Genomic DNA, 27,484 nt, shown 5'->3' with positions numbered 1-27,484 from the left:
AACCCTGGGCACCCCTCTACTGGTGCATCACAGTGCCCAAGGGCAGGGGGAAGGTCCAGCCCCAGGTGGGGCTTTGAATGCTCGCAGGGCTCCAGCAGTCCCAAGACTCTGGGGAAAGAAATCATGGGCCTCCCCAGAGCTTGGCAGATGATGGAGGTCTCTGAACCAGTGTCTCTCATGTCCTGTCTTCATCCCAAACTGTGCTCTTTGGGGCATGGTGCTCACTAAAGCCCGTGTAATAACCATTTCCTACACCGTCTCTTTCAAATACCCGGTGCCCAAAGGGCTGGCACCACTTGTTCTTCGTGTCTCCCAGTCTCACTGGGGGATCATACAATCCTAAAATCACAGAATGGTTTCAGTTGCAAGGAACCTTACCTAGTTTAGAACCTTACCTAGATTACCTAGTTCCAACTCCCTCGTCATGGACAGGGACACCTCCCGCTAGATCAGGTTGCTCACAGCCCTGGCCTTGAACACTTGAACACCTGTTTGCGGGGTGGAGGGCAGGAACCACTTCTCGGGACAACCCGCTCCAGGGCCTCGTCACCCTCAGTGTAAGAACTTCTTCCTAAGAGCTAATCTAAACCTACCCTTTTAGTTGAAATCCATTGCTCCTTTTCCTATCACTACACTCCCTGATAGACTCCCTTTCCAGCTTCCTTGTGGCCCCCCCCATTAGGTACTAGAAGGCTGCTGTAGGGTCTCCCCAGAGCCTTCTCTTTTCCAGGCTCAACAGCCCCAGCTCTCTCAGTCTGTCTTTATCAGAGAGATGCTCCAGCCCTATGATCATCCTCGTGGCCCTCCTCTGGACTTGCTCCAACAGGTCCATGTTGTTAAGCCCCTGCATGTCCTGTTTTCAGGTGATTCTTCATGACGTGCAGAGTTATGGCTATAAAAACCTCAGAGGCAAACCAAGCAAGTTTTATTTCCAGAAAAACAATCACAAGAATTCCAAAATTTTGAGGGCTGAGGGTCGTGTGTGTCTTCCCCCCCACTCTCCCCCCGCTCCCCTCTCATCTTCCCATCTTGTAAAACATCACAACAAAACCAAGCATCTTCGGGAACTTTGAAGAAAACTGGGAAATTTTCCCATCCATTTCCCATCCACGTTAAACCAAAACTCGGATTCACTGGAGCAAATCCTGACATTTTGCTCAGTTGTCCAGCTGCTCCAGCTCATCCATGTCATCTGGGTCAAGCCTCTTGATCTCGGTCTCTGAAGAAAGAAAATAAATCTCAGTGCCTGCCAAGTACAGCCAGGCACCAGCCTGCCCAGGAGTTGGCAAAGGCAAAGCACTGCTGCTCGGGGGCTGCTAGCAGCGGCAAACCCTGGGAGCAATGCCCAGGACTCTCGGCTCTGCCTTCCACAGATGACGTAAAACAAGCTGTGAGCTGTTCAGCACGTGTCCAGAGGTGGGAGGTTAGAAACCTGCCCAGCTGTTTGCATCAAACCCAGCACAGACACACGTGGACCCCAGAGCAACAGCGACTACACTACCACGCTACCACAGGCCTGCTCCTGCCTGCGCCTTTCGCAGCAGGACACGCTGGATTAGAGCCGACACACGTTCCAGCCATCTCAGGACCAACTGGCCACCTCTGGGATACTGCTTCCTGGCTAAGGGCACGTGCTCACCTCGCTCTGGGCTGAAAAGCTACCCAAAGTGCTCAGCATGGCATTTCCACTCTGTGGAGTTCAAGCGATAATCAAACTTTGAGAGAGCACAACAGACACAAACCTGACCGACAAATGACAAGGGACGTAGTGATGGGAACCCCAACTGGTCAGTCACACTGACTGATAGAGCTCAGAATGTTTATTCCAGAGAGGTTATCCGACCGAGGACCTCGGCAACCGGGAAACATGGGAAAAGGGGGAAACCAGAAACAAAACACGCGGAGACACAGACCTGACAAAACAAATGAGACAACGACAAGAAACTAACCTCACCACTCACACTAATTGGTGGGCTATCGAGACACTACGGGTGCCACTTCCCAGAAGAACAACCTGCACTTTACAACTCGTAACGCTGTGAGCCAGGGGGACCTGGACTGGAAGGGCTGTGGGAACTGGGAGGGCTGTACAAACTCATGAAGGGGCGTGCAGCAGGAAAGGGAGATGGGAGGAGCAAAGAGGGGGTAAGCAGGAAAGGGTATAGAAGCGGCCAGTTGCATGTGAAATGGGGCTAGTCGGTGTGCTTATTTGGTTTAGCCCCGAGACTGATCGCCACGGTCTGTCTTGTAGTCTTACACCTGCTTAAATCTTTTCCCACTTCCGTCTCTCTGTGCTCTCACACTCAACCCCCGGTGTGCGTGTGTGTGTGCGTGTGCACGTGCATGCATACAGCAAGGACGAAGTTCCAGCTACTGGCGAGACCTGTGTGTCAATGAAAAGTGGTGCCAACTCCTGCAGTCAGACAGGGACAAGGCTGCCCCCGGCCTCTGCTGCCACCTTCTGGAGCCAGTGCAGGGGTCTCACTGCAGATACTGGAGCAAGTGCGGTTCTTCAACTCCCAGCCACTGGGCCGGGGATGGTGTGCATCCAAAAAAACATCTGCTGCGGGGGGGGGCAACCGGCGTGACTGTGAGTGTGTGTGCGTGTACATGAACTCCAAGTGACAGCTGCTGGGGGCAGAGGTGAGCATCTGTACCTCCTACAGCCTGGGCGGGCATGGGGTGTGTGTGTGTGTATTCAGCTGCAAACTTCAGCCTGGGCCAGCTAGTGACTGTGGGGTGCCTCAGGTCCAGGCCAGGGTACCAGGTGCGTGGGTGGGGTCCGTGCGAGTATCAGGCTGGACCAGCCAGCGAGCAGGGGAGCTGTCAGAGGGCAGGGGTCTGGTCAGGGACACTAGGGGAACAGAGGGGCTGCGATGGTGCTTGCGGACCCACAAACACGTGTGTGCGTTTGGACCCTGGAAGTGCATGTGTGTGCTTGCACTAGTGACCATCCCTCTCTGCCAGCCGACGAGGATAAGGGGATTTGTGTGTGCTTCTGTGTCTGTGTGTCTGTGCCTGCATCTTTGTGTGTGTCTGTGCGTGCCTGTCTCAGGGACACGTGTTCAGTGACACTGCTGATTGAGCGTGCAGAGGGTAAAGTGGCAGATGCATCCCTCAGCCTGGGCAGAGACCCCAGGTGCCCGGGCACCAGGCTGGGCTCCAGCAGCCCGCAAGGACCGTACTGGCCTGTGCTGTGCTTCAGCAGCCAGGCATGGGGGTCCTGGGCCAGAGCGGCTGCAAGAGGTGGCCACACTCCTGACATCCCTTAACGCTTCCCAGTGCACTTCTCATCCACGTGTCCCTTAGCTCTTTGCAGCACCACAGAGCTGGGCACAAGGATACTCACGGAAATGCTCCTCTATACTGTGCACGAGGTACGTGGTCTGCCTTTCCACCATGTTGAAGGCAATGCCCTTCTTCCCAAAGCGGCCCGTTCGCCCAATGCGGTGCAGGTAGGTCTCAAAATCCAGCTGTTTCTGCTGATTAACAGGGAGGCTGAAGTTCACCACTATGGTGACTTGTGCCACATCAATCCCTGAAAGACAGAGAGGTTTCTCGCAACCAGGCTCCTACAGCTCTGAAAGCAATCACCTGCCCCCGGATCGGGGCCAGTCCATTGCCTGAGCACTTGCAGTATAAAGCAGTCAGCCCTGGCTCTGCAGCGCACACTACAATGACGTGGCAAGGCAACCAAAGACCTACAGGCCACGGAGCACGGTTCGTGTCACCAGAAGCGAAGCAGCGTCGTGTGGCCCCTGCAGGTTGATGGGCCATGGGGCAAAGCAAGGGCATTCCCACACTGCAGACGCTGCGAGGGCGTTGCTTTTCAGGATACGGTACCTCTAGCACAGACGTTCGTGGTGATGAGGACCTTCTCCTTCCCATCGCGGAATCTCTGAATCACATTGGCCCTCTGCACTATGGTCAACTCTGCCGTCAGCATGGCGACCTTGTGCCCATCCTTGCTCATCTCCACCGACAGCCAGTCCGCACTCCTGCGAGTCTAGATGTGTGGGAGAGGCAGGAGGAGCTTTTGCAGCAGCTCTGCTGCTGCTCCTCTCAGTCGTTGCCAATCCTTCACTGGTATGCTTCCCCTAAATCCCCTGCTCCTTTCAGTTGAGCCCCTGCTGCTTTTTAACAGGCAGAGCCTCAAAAGAAGACCAAAGTGACGCAGACGAGCAAGAAGCCCTTGTCAGGACACAAAGCGCAAAGGGCAAGGAAACACGGTATGTTTTCTACGCAACGCTCCCTGTGGAAGCCAGGCAAACGGGATCCCAACCGTCACGAGAGATGCTGTTAAAACACCTCTTTTAAAGGCTGCACTTGCTGCAAGTCATAGTGCGCGTGCCTTCACGCTCAGCTCCAGCCAATCTAACGGCAGGCTGTGCCAGAAGGGCCGTCCTTTAAATGCTGTCCACGTGCTTCCCATCCCTCCCTTCCATCTGCTCCCTCCTTTTGAGGGTCTCGGCACAAGTACTGAGGCCACGCTGTAAGACCGATCGTTTACGTACCACTGACTGCAAGGACACCACCACCCTCCCCCGGCAAACTAGCTGCTTTACCTGGCAGAATATCATAGCCTGGCCAACGGTGATGCTGCTGTAGATGTTGCACAGGGCCTCGTACTTCTCCTCTCTGTTCCTGCACACAAAGTAGTACTGCCTGATATTGCTCAGGGTGAGCTCTTCCTGACGGAGCTTTATTATGATGGGGTTGGAGACAATTTGCATTGCAAAATTCCACACCGTTTCCTTGAAGGTTGCGGAGAAAAGCAGCATTTGGCAGCCCCTAGGTAAAGCCCTAGAGCAGAAGAAGGACTTGTTAGCCCTGAGGCATGCTGCAAGGACCCCTGGATCAACAGGCTTTGGAAACCAAGGGACTCCTCCATCCGGAGAGGGCCATTCCTCAGGAGAGGGCCGTTCCTCATGCAGCACAGCACAGCACAGCACTCCAACATGAGTCAGCTCTATGGAAGAGGCCTGTCAAAATAAGCTATTCTGCATTTGCAGTATCATTATTCCAAAAGGCTATCTACAAATGGAGGAAAAAACACCCGGTTAACGCTTGGCCTCCTTCTTTGGACCTGCAGACACCGCCCACACACAGCACTTGCACGTGCCAAGGACAGCTCCCCGTATCCCCTGATTCTCTAGCTACATTTCAAGCCCTGTCATTCACTCTGTAAAGACCTTCATGGCCCGCAGAGATTTTTAGCCACAATTCAAAGCCATCCATCACCTACGAAAGCGGACGGACAAAGACTTTTGAAAAATCTTACATTTCCATAATGGATAAAGCGAGTCTTTTGTGAATGTGCTTTTATCCAGGCCAGCTTTGGTTGTATTTAAAGGAACAGCAAATAAAACACGGCCGCTGAAGAGCCATCTCCATCTGAGGTTCAGAGACATTAAGCCCTGTTACGGAGATAGAACCTGAAGAGTTCCAGCCTGACGTTTGACTTGCAGTGTCTTGTAACAGGATCTGGGTTACCACCTTCCTGTTTCCTCGGACTGCTGGCAATACTTTGAATGCATCCAATTTGAAAGAACAGCAGCAGAAAGCCTTTGAAACTCGTAAACCCACTCCCTACGTCATGCCAAAGAGAGCCCAAGGAAGAACCTTTAGCACGCCTTTAGCAGAGCTCAGCTGGATGGGACACTCCTCTAAGAACTTTTTCCACCTGCATTTCGGCTAGAAGGGATAAACCCAGACCATCTAAAAACAGTTTTCCTTTAAAAAGGAGTAGCCAGCTGCTAGCCACAAGGTGCTTTTCTCCAGCACCGCAAACATCCAGCTGAGCTGAGCACACAGAGGAGCTGGGAAGGGCTGGGTGTGACACTCATCTCTCTCACCGCCTCTGTCACCAGGAAACTGCAGCTCCCGTCAGCCTGGGCAGTGGGACGCTGAGGGTCAACCACTGACCCTGCCTGGCAGAGCAGCCTGGTGCCCAGAAGTCCTCATTAACCTGCACCACGCCCTGAAGAAAGGCTATTTCAAGCTATTTTGTTTGTGTCGCCTTCAACACAACGCACCGTATCACAGAATATCCTGAGTTCAAAACGACCCACAAGGATCATCGAGTCCAACTCCTAGCTCCACGCAGGTCCACCCAAACACCAGACCACCTTCCTGAGAGCGTTGTGTACTACTTCCTTAGTATAGCTTCTAGTCCTGCACCCAAGTCATTTATGAAAACATTAAAGAGCACTGGGAAACATGAAAGAGAACTGGAATCCCAAACCCAGTGATGTATCAGCTCAAAGGAAGTTAAAGTGAGCTGAAAATCTTCCTATTCATCTAACGGCTACACTTTTAAAGAAAGCCACATCCCAGGACTAAGCAGACCACAGCCTGCCGATGTGCAAGAAGGAGCTCATTCTCACATCAGCAAAAGCCTTCTGCATCAAAGGGATGCTCTTTCCCTGTTTATTCGGCTGGTTTGGTGGCTCATTTGCTCAAAGCTGAGCGAACAGGAAAAAGCGGGTAAGGAGGATTTACTTGTCTACGTTCTGATCAGGAGCAAAGCACGGACTGGCCAAGGACATCCAAGGGATGTCGTAGTCAGAGACAATTTCTTTGGCTCCCTGGTTTTGCAGCTTCTTGCATACAAAGTGGTTTTCTTTCTCTCTCTCTCTCTCTCTCTCTCTCTCTCTGTCTCTGTCTTTTCCTGTCTCTCTTGCTCTCTTTCTTTCTCTACCCAGCGTATCTAAGGGCATCTAGAAACACTGCATTTGACTATGTCTACCTGTGTCAGGACACAAGCCAACACTGGTATTCACCTCTGAATGCGAATGCTTTGGTACGAGAAGCCCTGATGGTCGATCATTACGTCAGCTTCATCCAGCACAAACAGGCTGATTCCCTTCATATTCACCACTCTCCGTTTGAAACACCAGTCCAGCATTGTCCCAGGAGTCCCGATGACAATCTGCTCCTCCAGCATGGCGCCTGGCAGAACTGCAGGAGGAGAAATCGTATCAGACCACCTCCGTACAAGGAGCAGCACGTTCCTCGGCCACACACACCTGGCTGGGAACGAGCAGGGTACTTTCCAGTGAGATAGGGACTCAAAATCTGCTATGTTCTGGCTGCTTGAGCATGGTTCCCACCCTGTTGCTTCAGCTTCTGACTGCCTAGCGATGCCTTTGAGGGGGTCATTGCAAAGCGGAGCTCAGGAGCTTAAAATTGCAGGTAGCCATCAAGCAGGGCTGACGCTTCCCTGCGGCCTTGTGGGGTGGAAACCAGCAAAAGGGGTGCCCCACCTCTGAAAGGAGACAGCGGTCACGACAATGACTCCTTAGAAGGCACGGGAATTCACACACTGTTTCATGTGCCTTCAGAGCTCCGCACAGCTCCTGGGAGTTCACAGCTCTCACAGCATCCCGCTAGTTCCTTACAGGACTGTTACACCGCCCGCAACTCTGCTCAGCAGGGCTGGACTCACCTCTGTTTCCCTGGACAGCATATGTAACCCTGATGTCGGCACAAAACTGCCCCATCTTCTCGATCACATGTCCAATCTGCAGGGCCAGCTCGTAGGTTGGAGCCAAGCAGAGGCACTTAGAGAGATACGAGAGCTGTCAGACAAGAGCCACATCTTTTAAAAGCAGACAGCGCCCCTGGCATGGCATGCCCCATGCAAATGAGAAGGCATTTCAAAGGAACGGAGAGCTCAGCATGCTAAAATCTCACCGCTAAACTCTTTCAAATCTGCAGAGGGATCAGCAACGGCAGTCACATTTGCAGGTTTGGAAGATGGGAATACAGCTGAAGGCAGGTAGGCAGAAAGGAGTCAAGGTAACTACTAGGAGAGGTCCTTTCTTTACTGTGAGGGGGACAGAGCACTAGAACAGGCTGCCCAGAGAGGGGGTGGAGTCTCCTTCTTTGGAGACTTCAAAACCCGCCTGGATGCCATCCTGCGCAGTGTGCTCTAGGTGATCCTGCTCAGCAGGAGGGTTTGGACTAGATGATCTTCAGGGGGCCCATTCTGGGATCCCGTGATTTTTGCTAGGGAAATTTGTTTCCTGAGGCACAGTGCCGCTTGTTTCTGTGTCCAGCTTTCAGCTGAGAGTTTAAATTACACAGAATGCTTGAGATTCAAGACTTTTAAGTGCAGTAACCAGCTTGCGTAGGTGATTCTGAACCCAGAGAGGGGACTTGCCTTCACAGGACCTTTTACGACACCAGAAACTAGCGCAAGTCACAGGAAACAGCTGGAGTCTCTGCACGTGCTCGTCAAAGTTGGCTGAATGCTCCTCAAAATATAAATTCAGGCTATCTACGGCCTGGCAGATTCATCCACTCCTGAGCTTTCTCTCCGACCTGCCTGCTGCTGGGACGCTACCTGGGTGTTTACCATCCCACTACAGCGGCCACAGCCGATAGAAAACCGTAGAGATGGGGACAAAACCAGAGCTCTGTCCACAGACAGCAGCTTGAGGGTGCAGGCAAACCCCTGCCGTATGGGCTTTCCCCTTCCTACATTACCTGCGGGTACCTCTCAGCACCATTAACTCTGCTCAGCATCGCCAACACAAAAGCTGCCGTCTTCCCTGTCCCTGACTGGCTCTGTGCAATCAGATTTTGGGGCCTGCAAGGCAAAGGCTGCTTAGTTGAGCACAAAGGTTTGGCACCCCTGCACCGGCACCCCGACGCCACGATGCCTCAAGGGAGCCAAGACGGTGGTACCGCTTTGCTCACCCGTGCGGCCTTGGTACTCACGGATGTGCCAGCATCATCGGCAGAGCCGTCTCCTGGATTTTGGACGGCCTGTTGAAGCCCATGGCGTAAACCCCCTGCAAGAGCTCCTTCTTCCTGTCCAAAGGCATCAAAAGGGACCATTGCACAAAGAACGGGTAACGGCGCCCAGAGGCAACTCCAAAGCCTGCCTGCGGCGGGGGCTGCCGCCTACTCACAGGCGCAGCTCTTCAAAGGTTTTCACGGAGAAGAGAGGCGAGCTGGGGTCCTGCTGCAGGATCTCCACGTGATGGCTGGACTCCACGAGGGACGTGTGGATCAGCTTGTTCAGCAAGGAGCTTTCTGCCAAGTCCACTGGAAAAGGGGCGCGCTCGTGAAAAAACCAGGCGGTTAGGAAAGCCTCCCCTCGGGTCCCCCTTCCCACAAACACGGGCTTCTCCAGCCATCCGCCCCCCTACCGACCCCGGGCACCCCTGACACCGGCAGCTCTTCGCCTAACTCCTGCATAATCGCCGCAACCTACCTCAGTCCCGAGGAACCCGGCTGGAGTTCACGGCAGCCTGGCCCCCTGCCCTGGCCCGTGCCTCCGTTTCCCTCACCTGCTGCCGAGGCTCCGGGAGGCGCTGGTCACCCAGCCTGGCCCTGGGGGTGCTGGCCCTGCGGCCTGCGCACAGGCCCCGGGGGACAAGGACCAGCACTGCCTCGCAGGGCCGGCGGGACCCACCTCTCTCTTCCTCCTCGCTCTCCTCGTCCTCGCTCGTGCAGACGGGCTCTGCCACAGGAGAAGAAACACGGGTGCTCACCTCCACCCCACAGCTCCGCTCGGGCTGGCCCCGGGCCCCGGGGCCCCAGGGCCCGGCCCCGAGCGGCGGCCAGGGCCGTCCCTCACCCCGCTGCCCACACGGACACAGCTCCCGGCGCGGGCCCGCAAACCGCTGCCGGCGGCCAGGCGAGCCGCACAGCCCGCGGCGCCGAGGGCGGAGGTGGCCCCGGCCAGGGGACCGCGGGAGGGGGGGGCTGCCCGGGGACGGGCTGCCCGGGGACGGGCTGCCCGACAGGAGGCTGCCCGGGCCCCGCGCCCGCTCCCGCCGCCGGCGGCCGCCGGCCCCCGCCGAGGCCATCGCGCCCCCGCCGCCGCAGCTCGCGAACCTTCCCGAGGCGCCGCCGAGGGCCGGCTCCGCCCGGGCGCCGAGCCGCCGCCGGCGGGGGCCGCTCCCCCCCGGCGGCCGGCAGGGCGCAAGGCGGCCGTCGGCAGGCCCCGGCCGCGGAGGGCGCGGAGGCGCTCGGGGAACAGCGGCACCGGCACCGACGCGCAGGCGGGGCCGGGCCGGGCCCGGGGACCCCCGCGTGGGGGCCGGAGGGGCAGGGCCTCCGCACGCGGCCGCCTCGGAGCGCGGCCGCCTGAGCTGGTGGACGGGGCGGGGAGCAGAGGGGAGCCCTCCTAGCCCACGGGGAAACGCCTAGCGACCTGCTAAACCACTCAGACGCACGCGAGGGCGTGGGGCCGCCTGGGACCCACCCGAGGGTCCGGAGGGAGCTGGCGGAGGTGCTCGCCGAGCCGCTTTCCGTCACTGATCTGCAGTCCTGGCTATCCGGGAGCAGCCCAGTCACAGAGTCGTAAAATCGTGGGATATCCCGACTTGGAAGGGAGCCACGAGGATCATCGAGGCCAGCTCCTGGCACCACGCGGGCCTACCCCGGAATTCAGACCGGATGACTAAGAGCACAGTCCAAACGCTTCTTAAACTCCGGCTTGGTGCCACGAGCACGTCCCTGGGGAGCCCGTGCCAGTGCGCGACAACCCTCTCAGTGAAGAACCTCTTCCGGATAGCCAGTCGACTGGTGGCTAGCAGTTGTGACACCCATCTCCTGAAGGGCCGGAAGGAGGATCCGGGCAACTACAGGCGTGTCGGTCTGACCTTGGCGTTGGGGAAGCTCATGGAGCAGATTGTCCCGAGTGCCGTCACGCGGCATTTAGAGGGCAACCAGGCGATCAGGTCCACGGCTCTATGAAAGGCAGGTCCTGCTTGACGAAGCTGATCTCCTTCTACGGCAAGGTGTCACGCTCAGTGGACGAGGGAAAGGCCGTGGATGTGGTCTTCCTAGACTTCAGCAAGGCTTTTGACGCCGTTTCCCCCAGCATTGTCCTGCAGACGTTCGTTGCTCAAGGCCCGGACGAGTGTCCGCTTCATTGGGTTAAAAGCTGGCTGGGTGGCCAGGCCCAAAGTCACTGATGAATGGAGTCAAATCCGGCTGGATGCCGGCCGCTAGTGGTGTCCCCCGGGGCTCTGTACTGGGGCCACTTCTCTTCAATATCTTTCTCAATGATCTGCACGAGCGGATCGAGCGCACCCTCAGTAGGTTGCAGACAACACCCAGTTAGGCGCGAGTGTTGATCTGCGCGAGGGTAGGAGGGCTCTGCAGTCTGTGCCTCTGAGAAAGCAGATTTAAGAAAGGAAAGACAAAACCGCTGCACGTCAGCAGCTGTGACACAGAGGAGTGAGAAACAGCCCTGTAGACACCAAGGTCAGTGAAGAAGGAGGGCAGGAGGTTCTCCAGGCGCCGGGGCAGAAGTTCCCCTGCAGCCTGTGGAGAGGCCCGTGCGGGAGCAGGCTGTCCCCCTGCAGCCCATGGTGTACCTGAGCGGAGCAGATCTCCCTGCTGCAGCCTGGGAGGGAGCCCACAATGGATCTGACCTGAAGGAGGCTGTGGCCTGTGGAGAACCCCTGCCGGAGCGGACTCCAGGCCAGACCTGCAGCCCGTGGAGAGGAGCCTCTGCAGGAGCAGGGGATCTGGGGGGAGCTGCCACCCATGGCGTCCCGTGCTGGAGCAGTTTGCTCCTGATGGATGGATCCCATGGTACGGACCCATACTTGGAGCAGAGAGGCCTCATCCCCACCAGGTCTCTGAGAAGATCAGAGGAAGAAGCAGGGAACCGGAGCCCACCCCCAGCCCCCAATATACGCCCAGCAGGACTCGGCTCTCTTGGGGTCCATACGGCACCCAGAGCCCCTTGCCCAGCGTGTAGCTACCCTGGGATGCCCATAGACCTCCAGAACCCTGCCCAGTCCTATGGGGATCCTGGGGGTCTGTATGGCATCAGAACCCCTGCCTGCACTGCATGCTAACCCTCTGGGTCCATCCAGCCCCGCTGAGCATAAGGCACAGGGGCGGTTCTGTCCAGCCACAAAGTTCAACAAGGCCAAGTGCAAGGTCCTGCATCTGGGCTGGGGCAGTCCCAAGGACAAACACAGGCCGGGTGAAGACCGGATTGAGAACAGCCCTGAGGAGAAGGACCTGGGGGTGTTGGTTGATGAGAAGCTTGGCATGAGCCAGCAACGTGCACCTGCAGCCCCAAAAGCCAACCGTACCCTGGGCTGCATCAAAAGCAGCGTAGCCAGCAGGGCGAGGGAGTGATTCTCCCCCTCTGCTCTGCTCTGCTCTGCTCTGCTCTGCTCTGCTCTGGTGAGACCCCAGCTGGAGCCCTGCGTTCAGCTCTGGGGCCCCCAGCACCAGAAGGACATGGACCTATTAGAACGAGTCTAGAGGAGGGCCACAAAGATGATCAAAGGGCTGGAGCACCTCTCCTATGAAGACAGGCTGAGGCGGCTGGGGTTGTCCAGCGTGGAGAAGAGAAGGCTCTGGACAGAGAGAAGAGAAGGCTCTTTCCCCTGGACAGGGAAGAGAGGTTTGATTCTCTGAGGTTTGATCTCTGAGAGGTTTGATCTGTGAGGGGATTCAAACAGAGGGAACCCCAAGGGACTACTGGGCTGGGGGTGTTGAAGTTACGGGACTGTGTGGGACACAAGTCAGGGGATAAGGAATTCAAATAGAGCGAATGTGGAGACTTCAAGTGACGTGATTGGTGTGGGCTGAAGGAAGAGGCTTGAGGTGGACCAAAACGAGGGGACTGGGAGGACTGCTGGGGGGGTATTTGGAAGCGGTGGTGAAAGGAAGGGGACACCACAGCAATGGACAGGATTAGCTGACAGGCAAAGGACTGACGGGAAAGAATGAAAGAAAGGCATTGGGAGAGATGACAGGTACGGCACTGGGGAGCCTAGACAGGACATGGAGAAGATCCAGGGAAAGGGACACCTTGGTGGGGACCAAAGGCGTCGGGGGGGTGGGCTTGGGAGGAGTCCCCAGAGGTCTCTGGAGAGGGATCTCCAGACTCTTCTGGTGTCCCACACACCTGACCAGGAGCGGAGGGGTCACCTGGACGCTTCATGGAGGTTTCACCGAAGTCTAGGTGTCAGGGAGGGTGCAATGCCCCCCGGTCAGTGGGGTCTCCTCCCCAAGACCCGCCCGCAGCCTTGAACCCGTCCCCATAGCACTGGGGCTCACCAGAGCATCTGCTGGGAGGCACAGCATGGCGAGGAGCAGGGCCATGCTGAGCATGGCGATCTTCATCTTCCTCCGTGGTCTATGCAGTCCTGGATGAGGCTGGGGAAAGTGAGGGGCAAGATTTATCTCTCGCAGGACTTCCCATTGACCCCGCCCCGAGAGCCCAGGGGCAAAGCCGGGCTTGGCAGGCACCAGCCCTGGCAATGAGCCCACCGCTGGCAGAGACTGACCCACACCTCCGCCACTCACCCGGCCACCTTCTGTCGCACCAGGCCAGCTTCCTGCACGGGGCAGCTCCACGGGGACAGATCCAGGCATCAGGGGGTGGCAAGGGGGCGGTCAGACACCCTGCAGTGAGTCCCCCAGCAGGAAACCATCCTCCAACAGCCCCTAAAGCCAGATCTCCCCGTCTCCCAGTGCCCCTCACCTTGCAGGCCAGGCTTTCTCCCCAGGACTCTCCCATAGATGATGCAGCCTCAAATCAAGGGACTCTAAGCAGAGTTGTTTCTGACCCCTCTGCAGTCCCTTGAGTGAACGGCACGCTGAGACTGACTCCTCTTCTTCAGGCACTGGGGACACTGGCATTAGGGGACACTGGGAAGGTAGGAGGACAGCTGGGGGGCATGGGCAATGGGGACAGCCGGGTGACTGGGAACTTGAGGTCCAGAGGGTGATCAGGGTACTGGGAGGCACTGGCCGTGAGGAGCACTGGTGAATGTTGGGCACCAGGGGATGAGGACTCTGCTTGCGGGAGCTGCTGGGGGTGGTCGAAGAGCACAGCTCCAGCCCAGCCCGTCTCCCTGTTACTGCAGGCCCCAAACTGGTCCCGGTCTCCAGCCATGGCCTCCGCAGAGAAGACGGCAGAAGGGTTCAAGCCCTGCCCTGGTCCTGGCCTTGCCACTGTCTGGGGGCACCATGCCCTCCTGGACACCTGGCTCCTTCCCTGCAGAGCTGACCCCCACGTGGCAGGTGCCAGTGCCCCATCCCCAGCAAGGCTCCAGCTCCCCCTCCATTCCCAGATGGGGCTCAGCCAAGTCTCACCAAAGGCCCTGTTCCCAGGCAGTGTCCCTGCAACGCCCCCGTCCCCAGCATGGGCTAGCCCTGTCCCTGAGCAGGATGAGGCCATTCAGAGGGGACGCGATGAGGCAGGCGCTTGTCCCCGGGCAGCTGCTCAGAGCTAACTGCGGGAGCAAAGTTCCCCTGGACAGGGAAGAGAGGTTTGACTCCAAAGCATCTCTGATAAGCTGTGTTTGCCCAGGGCCCGTGGAGCCCATTCAGGCAGCATGGTCCTTCCAGAGCTCAGAGGGAGGTTGCAGCGGGACGGGATGGCTGAGCCCCAGGACTGCGTAGACCACGGAGGAAGATGAAGATCGCCATGCTCAGCATGGCCCTGCTCCTCGCCATGCTGTGCCTCCCAGCAGATGCTCTGGTGAGCCCCAGTGCTATGGGGACGGGTTCAAGGCTGCGGGCGGGTCTTGGGGAGGAGACCCCACTGACCGGGGGGCATTGCGCCCTCCCTGACACCTAGACTTCGGTGAAACCTCCATGAAGCGTCCAGGTGACCCCTCCGCTCCTGGTCAGGTGTGTGGGACACCAGAAGAGTCTGGAGATCCCTCTCCAGAGACCTCTGGGGACTCCTCCCAAGCCCACCCCCCCGACGCCTTTGGTCCCCACCAAGGTGTCCCTTTCCCTGGATCTTCTCCATGTCCTGTCTAGGCTCCCCAGTGCCGTACCTGTCATCTCTCCCAATGCCTTTCTTTCATTCTTTCCCGTCAGTCCTTTGCCTGTCAGCTAATCCTGTCCATTGCTGTGGTGTCCCCTTCCTTTCACCACCGCTTCCAAATACCCCCCCAGCAGTCCTCCCAGTCCCCTCGTTTTGGTCCACCTCAAGCCTCTTCCTTCAGCCCACACCAATCACGTCACTTGAAGTCTCCACATTCGCTCTATTTGAATTCCTTATCCCCTGACTTGTGTCCCACACAGTCCCGTAACTTCAACACCCCCAGCCCAGTAGTCCCTTGGGGTTCCCTCTGTTTGAATCCCCTCACAGATCAAACCTCTCAGAGATCAAACCTCAGAGAATCAAACCTCTCTTCCCTGTCCAGGGGAAAGAGCCTTCTCTTCTCTCTGTCCAGAGCCTTCTCTTCTCCACGCTGGACAACCCCAGCCGCCTCAGCCTGTCTTCATAGGAGAGGTGCTCCAGCCCTTTGATCATCTTTGTGGCCCTCCTCTAGACTCGTTCTAATAGGTCCATGTCCTTCTGGTGCTGGGGGCCCCAGAGCTGAACGCAGGGCTCCAGCTGGGGTCTCACCAGAGCAGAGCAGAGCAGAGCAGAGCAGAGGGGGAGAATCACTCCCTCGCCCTGCTGGCTACGCTGCTTTTGATGCAGCCCAGGGTACGGTTGGCTTTTGGGGCTGCAGGTGCACGTTGCTGGCTCATGCCAAGCTTCTCATCAACCAACACCCCCAGGTCCTTCTCCTCAGGGCTGTTCTCAATCCGGTCTTCACCCGGCCTGTGTTTGTCCTTGGGACTGCCCCAGCCCAGATGCAGGACCTTGCACTTGGCCTTGTTGAACTTTGTGGCTGGACAGAACCGCCCCTGTGCCTTATGCTCAGCGGGGCTGGATGGACCCAGAGGGTTAGCATGCAGTGCAGGCAGGGGTTCTGATGCCATACAGACCCCCAGGATCCCCATAGGACTGGGCAGGGTTCTGGAGGTCTATGGGCATCCCAGGGTAGCTACACGCTGGGCAAGGGGCTCTGGGTGCCGTATGGACCCCAAGAGAGCCGAGTCCTGCTGGGCGTATATTGGGGGCTGGGGGTGGGCTCCGGTTCCCTGCTTCTTCCTCTGATCTTCTCAGAGACCTGGTGGGGATGAGGCCTCTCTGCTCCAAGTATGGGTCCGTACCATGGGATCCATCCATCAGGAGCAAACTGCTCCAGCACGGGACGCCATGGGTGGCAGCTCCCCCCAGATCCCCTGCTCCTGCAGAGGCTCCTCTCCACGGGCTGCAGGTCTGGCCTGGAGTCCGCTCCGGCAGGGGTTCTCCACAGGCCACAGCCTCCTTCAGGTCAGATCCATTGTGGGCTCCCTCCCAGGCTGCAGCAGGGAGATCTGCTCCGCTCAGGTACACCATGGGCTGCAGGGGGACAGCCTGCTCCCGCACGGGCCTCTCCACAGGCTGCAGGGGAACTTCTGCCCCGGCGCCTGGAGAACCTCCTGCCCTCCTTCTTCACTGACCTTGGTGTCTACAGGGCTGTTTCTCACTCCTCTGTGTCACAGCTGCTGACGTGCAGCGGTTTTGTCTTTCCTTTCTTAAATCTGCTTTCTCAGAGGCACAGACTGCAGAGCCCTCCTACCCTCGCGCAGATCAACACTCGCGCCTAACTGGGTGTTGTCTGCAACCTACTGAGGGTGCGCTCGATCCGCTCGTGCAGATCATTGAGAAAGATATTGAAGAGAAGTGGCCCCAGTACAGAGCCCCGGGGGACACCACTAGCGGCCGGCATCCAGCCGGATTTGACTCCATTCATCAGTGACTTTGGGCCTGGCCACCCAGCCAGCTTTTAACCCAATGAAGCGGACACTCGTCCGGGCCTTGAGCAACGAACGTCTGCAGGACAATGCTGGGGGAAACGGCGTCAAAAGCCTTGCTGAAGTCTAGGAAGACCACATCCACGGCCTTTCCCTCGTCCACTGAGCGTGACACCTTGCCGTAGAAGGAGATCAGCTTCGTCAAGCAGGACCTGCCTTTCATAGAGCCGTGGACCTGATCGCCTGGTTGCCCTCTAAATGCCGCGTGACGGCACTCGGGACAATCTGCTCCATGAGCTTCCCCAACGCCAAGGTCAGACCGACACGCCTGTAGTTGCCCGGATCCTCCTTCCGGCCCTTCAGGAGATGGGTGTCACAACTGCTAGCCACCAGTCGACTGGCTATCCGGAAGAGGTTCTTCACTGAGAGGGTTGTCGCGCACTGGCACGGGCTCCCCAGGGACGTGCTCGTGGCACCAAGCCGGAGTTTAAGAAGCGTTTGGACTGTGCTCTTAGTCATCCGGTCTGAATTCCGGGGTAGGCCCGCGTGGTGCCAGGAGCTGGCCTCGATGATCCTCGTGGCTCCCTTCCAAGTCGGGATATCCCACGATTTTACGACTCTGTGACTGGGCTGCTCCCGGATAGCCAGGACTGCAGATCAGTGACGGAAAGCGGCTCGGCGAGCACCTCCGCCAGCTCCCTCCGGACCCTCGGGTGGGTCCCAGGCGGCCCCACGCCCTCGCGTGCGTCTGAGTGGTTTAGCAGGTCGCTAGGCGTTTCCCCGTGGGCTAGGAGGGCTCCCCTCTGCTCCCCGCCCCGTCCACCAGCTCAGGCGGCCGCGCTCCGAGGCGGCCGCGTGCGGAGGCCCTGCCCCTCCGGCCCCCACGCGGGGGTCCCCGGGCCCGGCCCGGCCCCGCCTGCGCGTCGGTGCCGGTGCCGCTGTTCCCCGAGCGCCTCCGCGCCCTCCGCGGCCGGGGCCTGCCGACGGCCGCCTTGCGCCCTGCCGGCCGCCGGGGGGGAGCGGCCCCCGCCGGCGGCGGCTCGGCGCCCGGGCGGAGCCGGCCCTCGGCGGCGCCTCGGGAAGGTTCGCGAGCTGCGGCGGCGGGGGCGCGATGGCCTCGGCGGGGGCCGGCGGCCGCCGGCGGCGGGAGCGGGCGCGGGGCCCGGGCAGCCTCCTGTCGGGCAGCCCGTCCCCGGGCAGCCCGTCCCCGGGCAGCCCCCCCCTCCCGCGGTCCCCTGGCCGGGGCCACCTCCGCCCTCGGCGCCGCGGGCTGTGCGGCTCGCCTGGCCGCCGGCAGCGGTTTGCGGGCCCGCGCCGGGAGCTGTGTCCGTGTGGGCAGCGGGGTGAGGGACGGCCCTGGCCGCCGCTCGGGGCCGGGCCCTGGGGCCCCGGGGCCCGGGGCCAGCCCGAGCGGAGCTGTGGGGTGGAGGTGAGCACCCGTGTTTCTTCTCCTGTGGCAGAGCCCGTCTGCACGAGCGAGGACGAGGAGAGCGAGGAGGAAGAGAGAGGTGGGTCCCGCCGGCCCTGCGAGGCAGTGCTGGTCCTTGTCCCCCGGGGCCTGTGCGCAGGCCGCAGGGCCAGCACCCCCAGGGCCAGGCTGGGTGACCAGCGCCTCCCGGAGCCTCGGCAGCAGGTGAGGGAAACGGAGGCACGGGCCAGGGCAGGGGGCCAGGCTGCCGTGAACTCCAGCCGGGTTCCTCGGGACTGAGGTAGGTTGCGGCGATTATGCAGGAGTTAGGCGAAGAGCTGCCGGTGTCAGGGGTGCCCGGGGTCGGTAGGGGGGCGGATGGCTGGAGAAGCCCGTGTTTGTGGGAAGGGGGACCCGAGGGGAGGCTTTTCCTAACCGCCTGGTTTTTTCACGAGCGCACCCCTTTTCCAGTGGACTTGGCAGAAAGCTCCTTGCTGAACAAGCTGATCCACACGTCCCTCGTGGAGTCCAGCCATCACGTGGAGATCCTGCAGCAGGACCCCAGCTCGCCTCTCTTCTCCGTGAAAACCTTTGAAGAGCTGCGCCTGTGAGTAGGCGGCAGCCCCCGCCGCAGGCAGGCTTTGGAGTTGCCTCTGGGCGCCGTTACCCGTTCTTTGTGCAATGGTCCCTTTTGATGCCTTTGGACAGGAAGAAGGAGCTCTTGCAGGGGGTTTACGCCATGGGCTTCAACAGGCCGTCCAAAATCCAGGAGACGGCTCTGCCGATGATGCTGGCACATCCGTGAGTACCAAGGCCGCACGGGTGAGCAAAGCGGTACCACCGTCTTGGCTCCCTTGAGGCATCGTGGCGTCGGGGTGCCGGTGCAGGGGTGCCAAACCTTTGTGCTCAACTAAGCAGCCTTTGCCTTGCAGGCCCCAAAATCTGATTGCACAGAGCCAGTCAGGGACAGGGAAGACGGCAGCTTTTGTGTTGGCGATGCTGAGCAGAGTTAATGGTGCTGAGAGGTACCCGCAGGTAATGTAGGAAGGGGAAAGCCCATACGGCAGGGGTTTGCCTGCACCCTCAAGCTGCTGTCTGTGGACAGAGCTCTGGTTTTGTCCCCATCTCTACGGTTTTCTATCGGCTGTGGCCGCTGTAGTGGGATGGTAAACACCCAGGTAGCGTCCCAGCAGCAGGCAGGTCGGAGAGAAAGCTCAGGAGTGGATGAATCTGCCAGGCCGTAGATAGCCTGAATTTATATTTTGAGGAGCATTCAGCCAACTTTGACGAGCACGTGCAGAGACTCCAGCTGTTTCCTGTGACTTGCGCTAGTTTCTGGTGTCGTAAAAGGTCCTGTGAAGGCAAGTCCCCTCTCTGGGTTCAGAATCACCTACGCAAGCTGGTTACTGCACTTAAAAGTCTTGAATCTCAAGCATTCTGTGTAATTTAAACTCTCAGCTGAAAGCTGGACACAGAAACAAGCGGCACTGTGCCTCAGGAAACAAATTTCCCTAGCAAAAATCACGGGATCCCAGAATGGGCCCCCTGAAGATCATCTAGTCCAAACCCTCCTGCTGAGCAGGATCACCTAGAGCACACTGCGCAGGATGGCATCCAGGCGGGTTTTGAAGTCTCCAAAGAAGGAGACTCCACCCCCTCTCTGGGCAGCCTGTTCTAGTGCTCTGTCCCCCTCACAGTAAAGAAAGGACCTCTCCTAGTAGTTACCTTGACTTTCTGCCTACCTTGAGTTTCTGCCTACCTTGAGTTTCTGCCTACCTGCCTTCAGCTGTATTCCCATCTTCCAAACCTGCAAATGTGACTGCCGTTGCTGATCCCTCTGCAGATTTGAAAGAGTTTAGCGGTGAGATTTTAGCATGCTGAGCTCTCCGTTCCTTTGAAATGCCTTCTCATTTGCATGGGGCATGCCATGCCAGGGGCGCTGTCTGCTTTTAAAAGATGTGGCTCTTGTCTGACAGCTCTCGTATCTCTCTAAGTGCCTCTGCTTGGCTCCAACCTACGAGCTGGCCCTGCAGATTGGACATGTGATCGAGAAGATGGGGCAGTTTTGTGCCGACATCAGGGTTACATATGCTGTCCAGGGAAACAGAGGTGAGTCCAGCCCTGCTGAGCAGAGTTGCGGGCGGTGTAACAGTCCTGTAAGGAACTAGCGGGATGCTGTGAGAGCTGTGAACTCCCAGGAGCTGTGCGGAGCTCTGAAGGCACATGAAACAGTGTGTGAATTCCCGTGCCTTCTAAGGAGTCATTGTCGTGACCGCTGTCTCCTTTCAGAGGTGGGGCACCCCTTTTGCTGGTTTCCACCCCACAAGGCCGCAGGGAAGCGTCAGCCCTGCTTGATGGCTACCTGCAATTTTAAGCTCCTGAGCTCCGCTTTGCAATGACCCCCTCAAAGGCATCGCTAGGCAGTCAGAAGCTGAAGCAACAGGGTGGGAACCATGCTCAAGCAGCCAGAACATAGCAGATTTTGAGTCCCTATCTCACTGGAAAGTACCCTGCTCGTTCCCAGCCAGGTGTGTGTGGCCGAGGAACGTGCTGCTCCTTGTACGGAGGTGGTCTGATACGATTTCTCCTCCTGCAGTTCTGCCAGGCGCCATGCTGGAGGAGCAGATTGTCATCGGGACTCCTGGGACAATGCTGGACTGGTGTTTCAAACGGAGAGTGGTGAATATGAAGGGAATCAGCCTGTTTGTGCTGGATGAAGCTGACGTAATGATCGACCATCAGGGCTTCTCGTACCAAAGCATTCGCATTCAGAGGTGAATACCAGTGTTGGCTTGTGTCCTGACACAGGTAGACATAGTCAAATGCAGTGTTTCTAGATGCCCTTAGATACGCTGGGTAGAGAAAGAAAGAGAGCAAGAGAGACAGGAAAAGACAGAGACAGAGAGAGAGAGAGAGAGAGAGAGAGAGAAAGAAAGAAAACCACTTTGTATGCAAGAAGCTGCAAAACCAGGGAGCCAAAGAAATTGTCTCTGACTACGACATCCCTTGGATGTCCTTGGCCAGTCCGTGCTTTGCTCCTGATCAGAACGTAGACAAGTAAATCCTCCTTACCCGCTTTTTCCTGTTCGCTCAGCTTTGAGCAAATGAGCCACCAAACCAGCCGAATAAACAGGGAAAGAGCATCCCTTTGATGCAGAAGGCTTTTGCTGATGTGAGAATGAGCTCCTTCTTGCACATCGGCAGGCTGTGGTCTGCTTAGTCCTGGGATGTGGCTTTCTTTAAAAGTGTAGCCGTTAGATGAATAGGAAGATTTTCAGCTCACTTTAACTTCCTTTGAGCTGATACATCACTGGGTTTGGGATTCCAGTTCTCTTTCATGTTTCCCAGTGCTCTTTAATGTTTTCATAAATGACTTGGGTGCAGGACTAGAAGCTATACTAAGGAAGTAGTATACAACGCTCTCAGGAAGGTGGTCTGGTGTTTGGGTGGACCTGCGTGGAGCTAGGAGTTGGACTCGATGATCCTTGTGGGTCGTTTTGAACTCAGGATATTCTGTGATACGGTGCGTTGTGTTGAAGGCGACACAAACAAAATAGCTTGAAATAGCCTTTCTTCAGGGCGTGGTGCAGGTTAATGAGGACTTCTGGGCACCAGGCTGCTCTGCCAGGCAGGGTCAGTGGTTGACCCTCAGCGTCCCACTGCCCAGGCTGACGGGAGCTGCAGTTTCCTGGTGACAGAGGCGGTGAGAGAGATGAGTGTCACACCCAGCCCTTCCCAGCTCCTCTGTGTGCTCAGCTCAGCTGGATGTTTGCGGTGCTGGAGAAAAGCACCTTGTGGCTAGCAGCTGGCTACTCCTTTTTAAAGGAAAACTGTTTTTAGATGGTCTGGGTTTATCCCTTCTAGCCGAAATGCAGGTGGAAAAAGTTCTCCTTAGAGGAGTGTCCCATCCAGCTGAGCTCTGCTAAAGGCGTGCTAAAGGTTCTTCCTTGGGCTCTCTTTGGCATGACGTAGGGAGTGGGTTTACGAGTTTCAAAGGCTTTCTGCTGCTGTTCTTTCAAATTGGATGCATTCAAAGTATTGCCAGCAGTCCGAGGAAACAGGAAGGTGGTAACCCAGATCCTGTTACAAGACACTGCAAGTCAAACGTCAGGCTGGAACTCTTCAGGTTCTATCTCCGTAACAGGGCTTAATGTCTCTGAACCTCAGATGGAGATGGCTCTTCAGCGGCCGTGTTTTATTTGCTGTTCCTTTAAATACAACCAAAGCTGGCCTGGATAAAAGCACATTCACAAAAGACTCGCTTTATCCATTATGGAAATGTAAGATTTTTCAAAAGTCTTTGTCCGTCCGCTTTCGTAGGTGATGGATGGCTTTGAATTGTGGCTAAAAAACTCTGCGGGCCATGAAGGTCTTCACAGAGTGAATGACAGGGCTTGAAATGTAGCTAGAGAATCAGGGGATACGGGGAGCTGTCCTTGGCACGTGCAAGTGCTGTGTGTGGGCGGTGTCTGCAGGTCCAAAGAAGGAGGCCAAGCGTTAACCGGGTGTTTTTTCCTCCATTTGTAGATAGCCTTTTGGAATAATGATACTGCAATGCAGAATAGCTTATTTTGACAGGCCTCTTCCATAGAGCTGACTCATGTTGGAGTGCTGTGCTGTGCTGTGCTGCATGAGGAACGGCCCTCTCCTGAGGAATGGCCCTCTCCGGATGGAGGAGTCCCTTGGTTTCCAAAGCCTGTTGATCCAGGGGTCCTTGCAGCATGCCTCAGGGCTAACAAGTCCTTCTTCTGCTCTAGGGCTTTACCTAGGGGCTGCCAAATGCTGCTTTTCTCCGCAACCTTCAAGGAAACGGTGTGGAATTTTGCAATGCAAATTGTCTCCAACCCCATCATAATAAAGCTCCGTCAGGAAGAGCTCACCCTGAGCAATATCAGGCAGTACTACTTTGTGTGCAGGAACAGAGAGGAGAAGTACGAGGCCCTGTGCAACATCTACAGCAGCATCACCGTTGGCCAGGCTATGATATTCTGCCAGGTAAAGCAGCTAGTTTGCCGGGGGAGGGTGGTGGTGTCCTTGCAGTCAGTGGTACGTAAACGATCGGTCTTACAGCGTGGCCTCAGTACTTGTGCCGAGACCCTCAAAAGGAGGGAGCAGATGGAAGGGAGGGATGGGAAGCACGTGGACAGCATTTAAAGGACGGCCCTTCTGGCACAGCCTGCCGTTAGATTGGCTGGAGCTGAGCGTGAAGGCACGCGCACTATGACTTGCAGCAAGTGCAGCCTTTAAAAGAGGTGTTTTAACAGCATCTCTCGTGACGGTTGGGATCCCGTTTGCCTGGCTTCCACAGGGAGCGTTGCGTAGAAAACATACCGTGTTTCCTTGCCCTTTGCGCTTTGTGTCCTGACAAGGGCTTCTTGCTCGTCTGCGTCACTTTGGTCTTCTTTTGAGGCTCTGCCTGTTAAAAAGCAGCAGGGGCTCAACTGAAAGGAGCAGGGGATGTAGGGGAAGCATACCAGTGAAGGATTGGCAACGACTGAGAGGAGCAGCAGCAGAGCTGCTGCAAAAGCTCCTCCTGCCTCTCCCACACATCTAGACTCGCAGGAGTGCGGACTGGCTGTCGGTGGAGATGAGCAAGGATGGGCACAAGGTCGCCATGCTGACGGCAGAGTTGACCATAGTGCAGAGGGCCAATGTGATTCAGAGATTCCGCGATGGGAAGGAGAAGGTCCTCATCACCACGAACGTCTGTGCTAGAGGTACCGTATCCTGAAAAGCAACGCCCTCGCAGCGTCTGCAGTGTGGGAATGCCCTTGCTTTGCCCCATGGCCCATCAACCTGCAGGGGCCACACGACGCTGCTTCGCTTCTGGTGACACGAACCGTGCTCCGTGGCCTGTAGGTCTTTGGTTGCCTTGCCACGTCATTGTAGTGTGCGCTGCAGAGCCAGGGCTGACTGCTTTATACTGCAAGTGCTCAGGCAATGGACTGGCCCCGATCCGGGGGCAGGTGATTGCTTTCAGAGCTGTAGGAGCCTGGTTGCGAGAAACCTCTCTGTCTTTCAGGGATTGATGTGGCACAAGTCACCATAGTGGTGAACTTCAGCCTCCCTGTTAATCAGCAGAAACAGCTGGATTTTGAGACCTACCTGCACCGCATTGGGCGAACGGGCCGCTTTGGGAAGAAGGGCATTGCCTTCAACATGGTGGAAAGGCAGACCACGTACCTCGTGCACAGTATAGAGGAGCATTTCCGTGAGTATCCTTGTGCCCAGCTCTGTGGTGCTGCAAAGAGCTAAGGGACACGTGGATGAGAAGTGCACTGGGAAGCGTTAAGGGATGTCAGGAGTGTGGCCACCTCTTGCAGCCGCTCTGGCCCAGGACCCCCATGCCTGGCTGCTGAAGCACAGCACAGGCCAGTACGGTCCTTGCGGGCTGCTGGAGCCCAGCCTGGTGCCCGGGCACCTGGGGTCTCTGCCCAGGCTGAGGGATGCATCTGCCACTTTACCCTCTGCACGCTCAATCAGCAGTGTCACTGAACACGTGTCCCTGAGACAGGCACGCACAGACACACACACAAAGATGCAGGCACAGACACACAGACACAGAAGCACACACAAATCCCCTTCTCCTCGTCGGCTGGCAGAGAGGGATGGTCACTAGTGCAAGCACACACATGCACTTCCAGGGTCCAAACGCACACACGTGTTTGTGGGTCCGCAAGCACCATCGCAGCCCTCTGTTCCCCTAGTGTCCCTGACCAGACCCCTGCCCTCTGACAGCTCCCCTGCTCGCTGGCTGGTCCAGCCTGATACTCGCACGGACCCCACCCACGCACCTGGTACCCTGGCCTGGACCTGAGGCACCCCACAGTCACTAGCTGGCCCAGGCTGAAGTTTGCAGCTGAATACACACACACACACCCCATGCCCGCCCAGGCTGTAGAAGGTACAGATGCTCACCTCTGCCCCCCCAGCAGCTGTCACTTGGAGTTCATGTACACGCACACACACTCACAGTCACGCCGGTTGCCCCCCCCCGCAGCAGAGTTTTTTTGGATGCCACACCATCCCCGGCCCAGTGGCTGGGAGTTGAAGAACCGCACTTGCTCCAGTATCTGCAGTGAGACCCCTGCACTGGCTCCAGAAGGTGGCAGCAGAGGCCGGGGGCAGCCTTGTCCCTGTCTGACTGCAGGAGTTGGCACCACTTTTTCATTGACACACAGTCTCGCCAGTAGCTGGAACTTCGTCCTTGCTGTATGCATGCACGTGCACACGCACACACACACGCACACACCGGGGGTTGAGTGTGAGAGCACAGAGAGACGGAAGTGGGGAAAAGATTTTTAAGCAGGTGTAAGACTACAAGACAGACCGTGGCGATCAGTCTCGGGGCTAAACCAAATAAGCACACCGACTAGCCCCATTTCACATGCAACTGGCCGCTTCTATACCCTTTCCTGCTTACCCCCTCTTTGCTCCTCCCATCTCCCTTTCCTGCTGCACGCCCCTCTTCATGAGTTTGTACAGCCCTCCCAGTTCCACACAGCCCTTCCAGTCCAGGTCCCCCTGGCTCACAGCGTTACGAGTTGTAAAGTGCAGGTTGTTCTTCTGGGAAGTGGCACCCGTAGTGTCTCGATAGCCCACCAATTAGTGTGAGTGGTGAGGTTAGTTTCTTGTCGTTGTCCCATTTGTTTTGTCAGGTCTGTGTCTCCGCGTGTTTTTGTTTCTGGTTTCCCCCTTTTCCACATGTTTCCCGGTTGCCGAGGTCCTTGGTCGGATAACCTCTCTGGAATAAAACATTCTGAGCTCTATCAGTCAGTGTGACTGACCAGTTGGGGTTCCCATCACTACGTCCCTTGTCATTTGTCGGTCAGGTTTGTGTCTGTTGTGCTCTCTCAAAGTTTGATTATCGCTTGAACTCCACAGAGTGGAAATGCCATGCTGAGCACTTTTGGGTAGCTTTTCAGCCCAGAGCGAGGTGAGCACGTGCCCTTAGCCAGGAAGCAGTATCCCAGAGGTGGCCAGTTGGTCCTGAGATGGCTGGAAACGTGTTGTCGGCTCTAATCCAGCGTGTCCTGCTGCGAAAGGCGCAGGCAGGAGCAGGCCTGTGGTAGCGTGGTAGTGTAGTCGCTGTTGCTCTGGGGTCCACGTGTGTCTGTGCTGGGTTGATGCAAACAGCTGGGCAGGTTTCTAACCTCCCACCTCTGGACACGTGCTGAACAGCTCACCAGCTTGTTTTACGTCATCTGTGAAGGCAGAGCCGAGAGTCCTGGGCATGCTCCCAGGGTTTTGCCGCTGCTAGCAGCCCCCGAGCAGCAGTGCTTTGCCTTTGCCAACTCCTGGGCAGGCTGCTGGTGCCTGGCTGTACTTGGCAGGCACTGAGATTTATTTTCTTTCTTCAGAGACCGAGATCAAGAGGCTTGACCCAGATGACAGGATGAGCTGGAGCAGCTGGACAACTGAGCAAAATGTCAGGATTTGCTCCAGTGAATCCGAGTTTTGGTTTAACGTGGATGGGAAATGGATGGGAAAATTTCCCAGTTTTCTTCAAAGTTCCCGAAGATGCTTGGTTTTGTTGTGATGTTTTACAGATGGGAAGATGAGAGGGGAGCGGGGGGAGAGTGGGGGGGAAGACACACACGACCCTCAGCCCTCAAAATTTTGGAATTCTTGTGATTGTTTTTCTGGAAATAAAACTTGCTTGGTTTGCCTCTGAGGTTTTTATAGCCATAACTCTGCACGTCATGAAGAATCACCTGAAAACAGAACATGCAGGGGCTTAACAACATGGACCTGTTGGAGCAAGTCCAGAGGAGGGCCACGAGGATGATCATAGGGCTGGAGCATCTCTCTGATAAAGACAGACCGAGAGAGCTGGGGCTGTTGAGCCTGGAAAAGAGAAGGCTCTGGGGAGACCCTACAGCAGCCTTCTAGTACCTAATGGGGGGGGCCACAAGGAAGCTGGAAAGGGAGTCTATCAGGGAGTGTAGTGATAGGAAAAGGAGCAATGGATTTCAACTAAAAGGGTAGGTTTAGATTAGCTCTTAGGAAGAAGTTCTTACACTGAGGGTGACGAGGCCCTGGAGCGGGTTGTCCCGAGAAGTGGTTCCTGCCCTCCACCCCGCAAACAGGTGTTCAAGTGTTCAAGGCCAGGGCTGTGAGCAACCTGATCTAGCGGGAGGTGTCCCTGTCCATGACGAGGGAGTTGGAACTAGGTAATCTAGGTAAGGTTCTAAACTAGGTAAGGTTCCTTGCAACTGAAACCATTCTGTGATTTTAGGATTGTATGATCCCCCAGTGAGACTGGGAGACACGAAGAACAAGTGGTGCCAGCCCTTTGGGCACCGGGTATTTGAAAGAGACGGTGTAGGAAATGGTTATTACACGGGCTTTAGTGAGCACCATGCCCCAAAGAGCACAGTTTGGGATGAAGACAGGACATGAGAGACACTGGTTCAGAGACCTCCATCATCTGCCAAGCTCTGGGGAGGCCCATGATTTCTTTCCCCAGAGTCTTGGGACTGCTGGAGCCCTGCG

The 27,484-nt window shown here is 57.0% G+C and overlaps 2 protein-coding genes across 5 annotated transcripts; one reads left to right on the top strand and one right to left on the bottom strand.

The window, feature by feature from the left end:
• Positions 1-903: 903 nt before the first annotated feature.
• On the bottom strand, positions 904-9,649 carry LOC118260509 (ATP-dependent RNA helicase DDX25-like). 4 transcript variants are annotated; one of them, XM_050716763.1, is made up of 11 exons: positions 9,590-9,649; positions 9,425-9,472; positions 8,919-9,054; positions 8,725-8,817; positions 8,491-8,593; positions 7,448-7,580; positions 6,783-6,960; positions 4,566-4,803; positions 3,844-4,006; positions 3,350-3,538; positions 904-1,219 (listed from the first exon to the last, which is right to left on the bottom strand). In XM_050716763.1, the coding sequence occupies exons 4-11, from the start codon at positions 8,784-8,786 to the stop codon at positions 1,158-1,160; spliced, it is 1,128 nt and encodes a 375-aa protein (XP_050572720.1). In that variant the 5' UTR covers positions 8,787-8,817; positions 8,919-9,054; positions 9,425-9,472; positions 9,590-9,649; the 3' UTR covers positions 904-1,157. The 4 variants fall into 4 exon arrangements, with proteins under 4 accessions (XP_050572720.1, XP_035426730.1, XP_035426728.1 ...); XM_035570837.2 differs by having other exon boundaries at positions 7,448-7,562; positions 9,590-9,608; XM_035570835.2 differs by lacking the exon at positions 9,590-9,649 and having other exon boundaries at positions 9,300-9,463.
• Positions 9,650-17,858: 8,209 nt separating this feature from the next.
• LOC118260508 (ATP-dependent RNA helicase DDX25-like) lies at positions 17,859-26,425 on the top strand. The gene is given in 12 exon segments (XM_035570833.2): positions 17,859-17,924; positions 18,042-18,089; positions 18,461-18,596; positions 18,698-18,790; positions 18,922-19,024; positions 19,984-20,098; positions 20,586-20,763; positions 22,747-22,984; positions 23,544-23,706; positions 24,012-24,200; positions 26,350-26,379; positions 26,382-26,425. Coding segments are annotated over 9 exon segments (1,107 nt in total). The 5' UTR covers positions 17,859-17,924; positions 18,042-18,089; positions 18,461-18,596; positions 18,698-18,728; the 3' UTR covers positions 26,411-26,425.
• Positions 26,426-27,484: the final 1,059 nt, after the last annotated feature.

Source organism: Cygnus atratus, unplaced genomic scaffold (assembly GCF_013377495.2).
Source record: "Cygnus atratus isolate AKBS03 ecotype Queensland, Australia unplaced genomic scaffold, CAtr_DNAZoo_HiC_assembly HiC_scaffold_34, whole genome shotgun sequence".
Classification (NCBI taxonomy): Eukaryota; Metazoa; Chordata; class Aves; order Anseriformes; family Anatidae; genus Cygnus; species Cygnus atratus.
The sequence above is the reverse complement of the archived record's forward strand: the minus strand, read 5'-3'. Positions and strand labels throughout refer to the sequence as shown.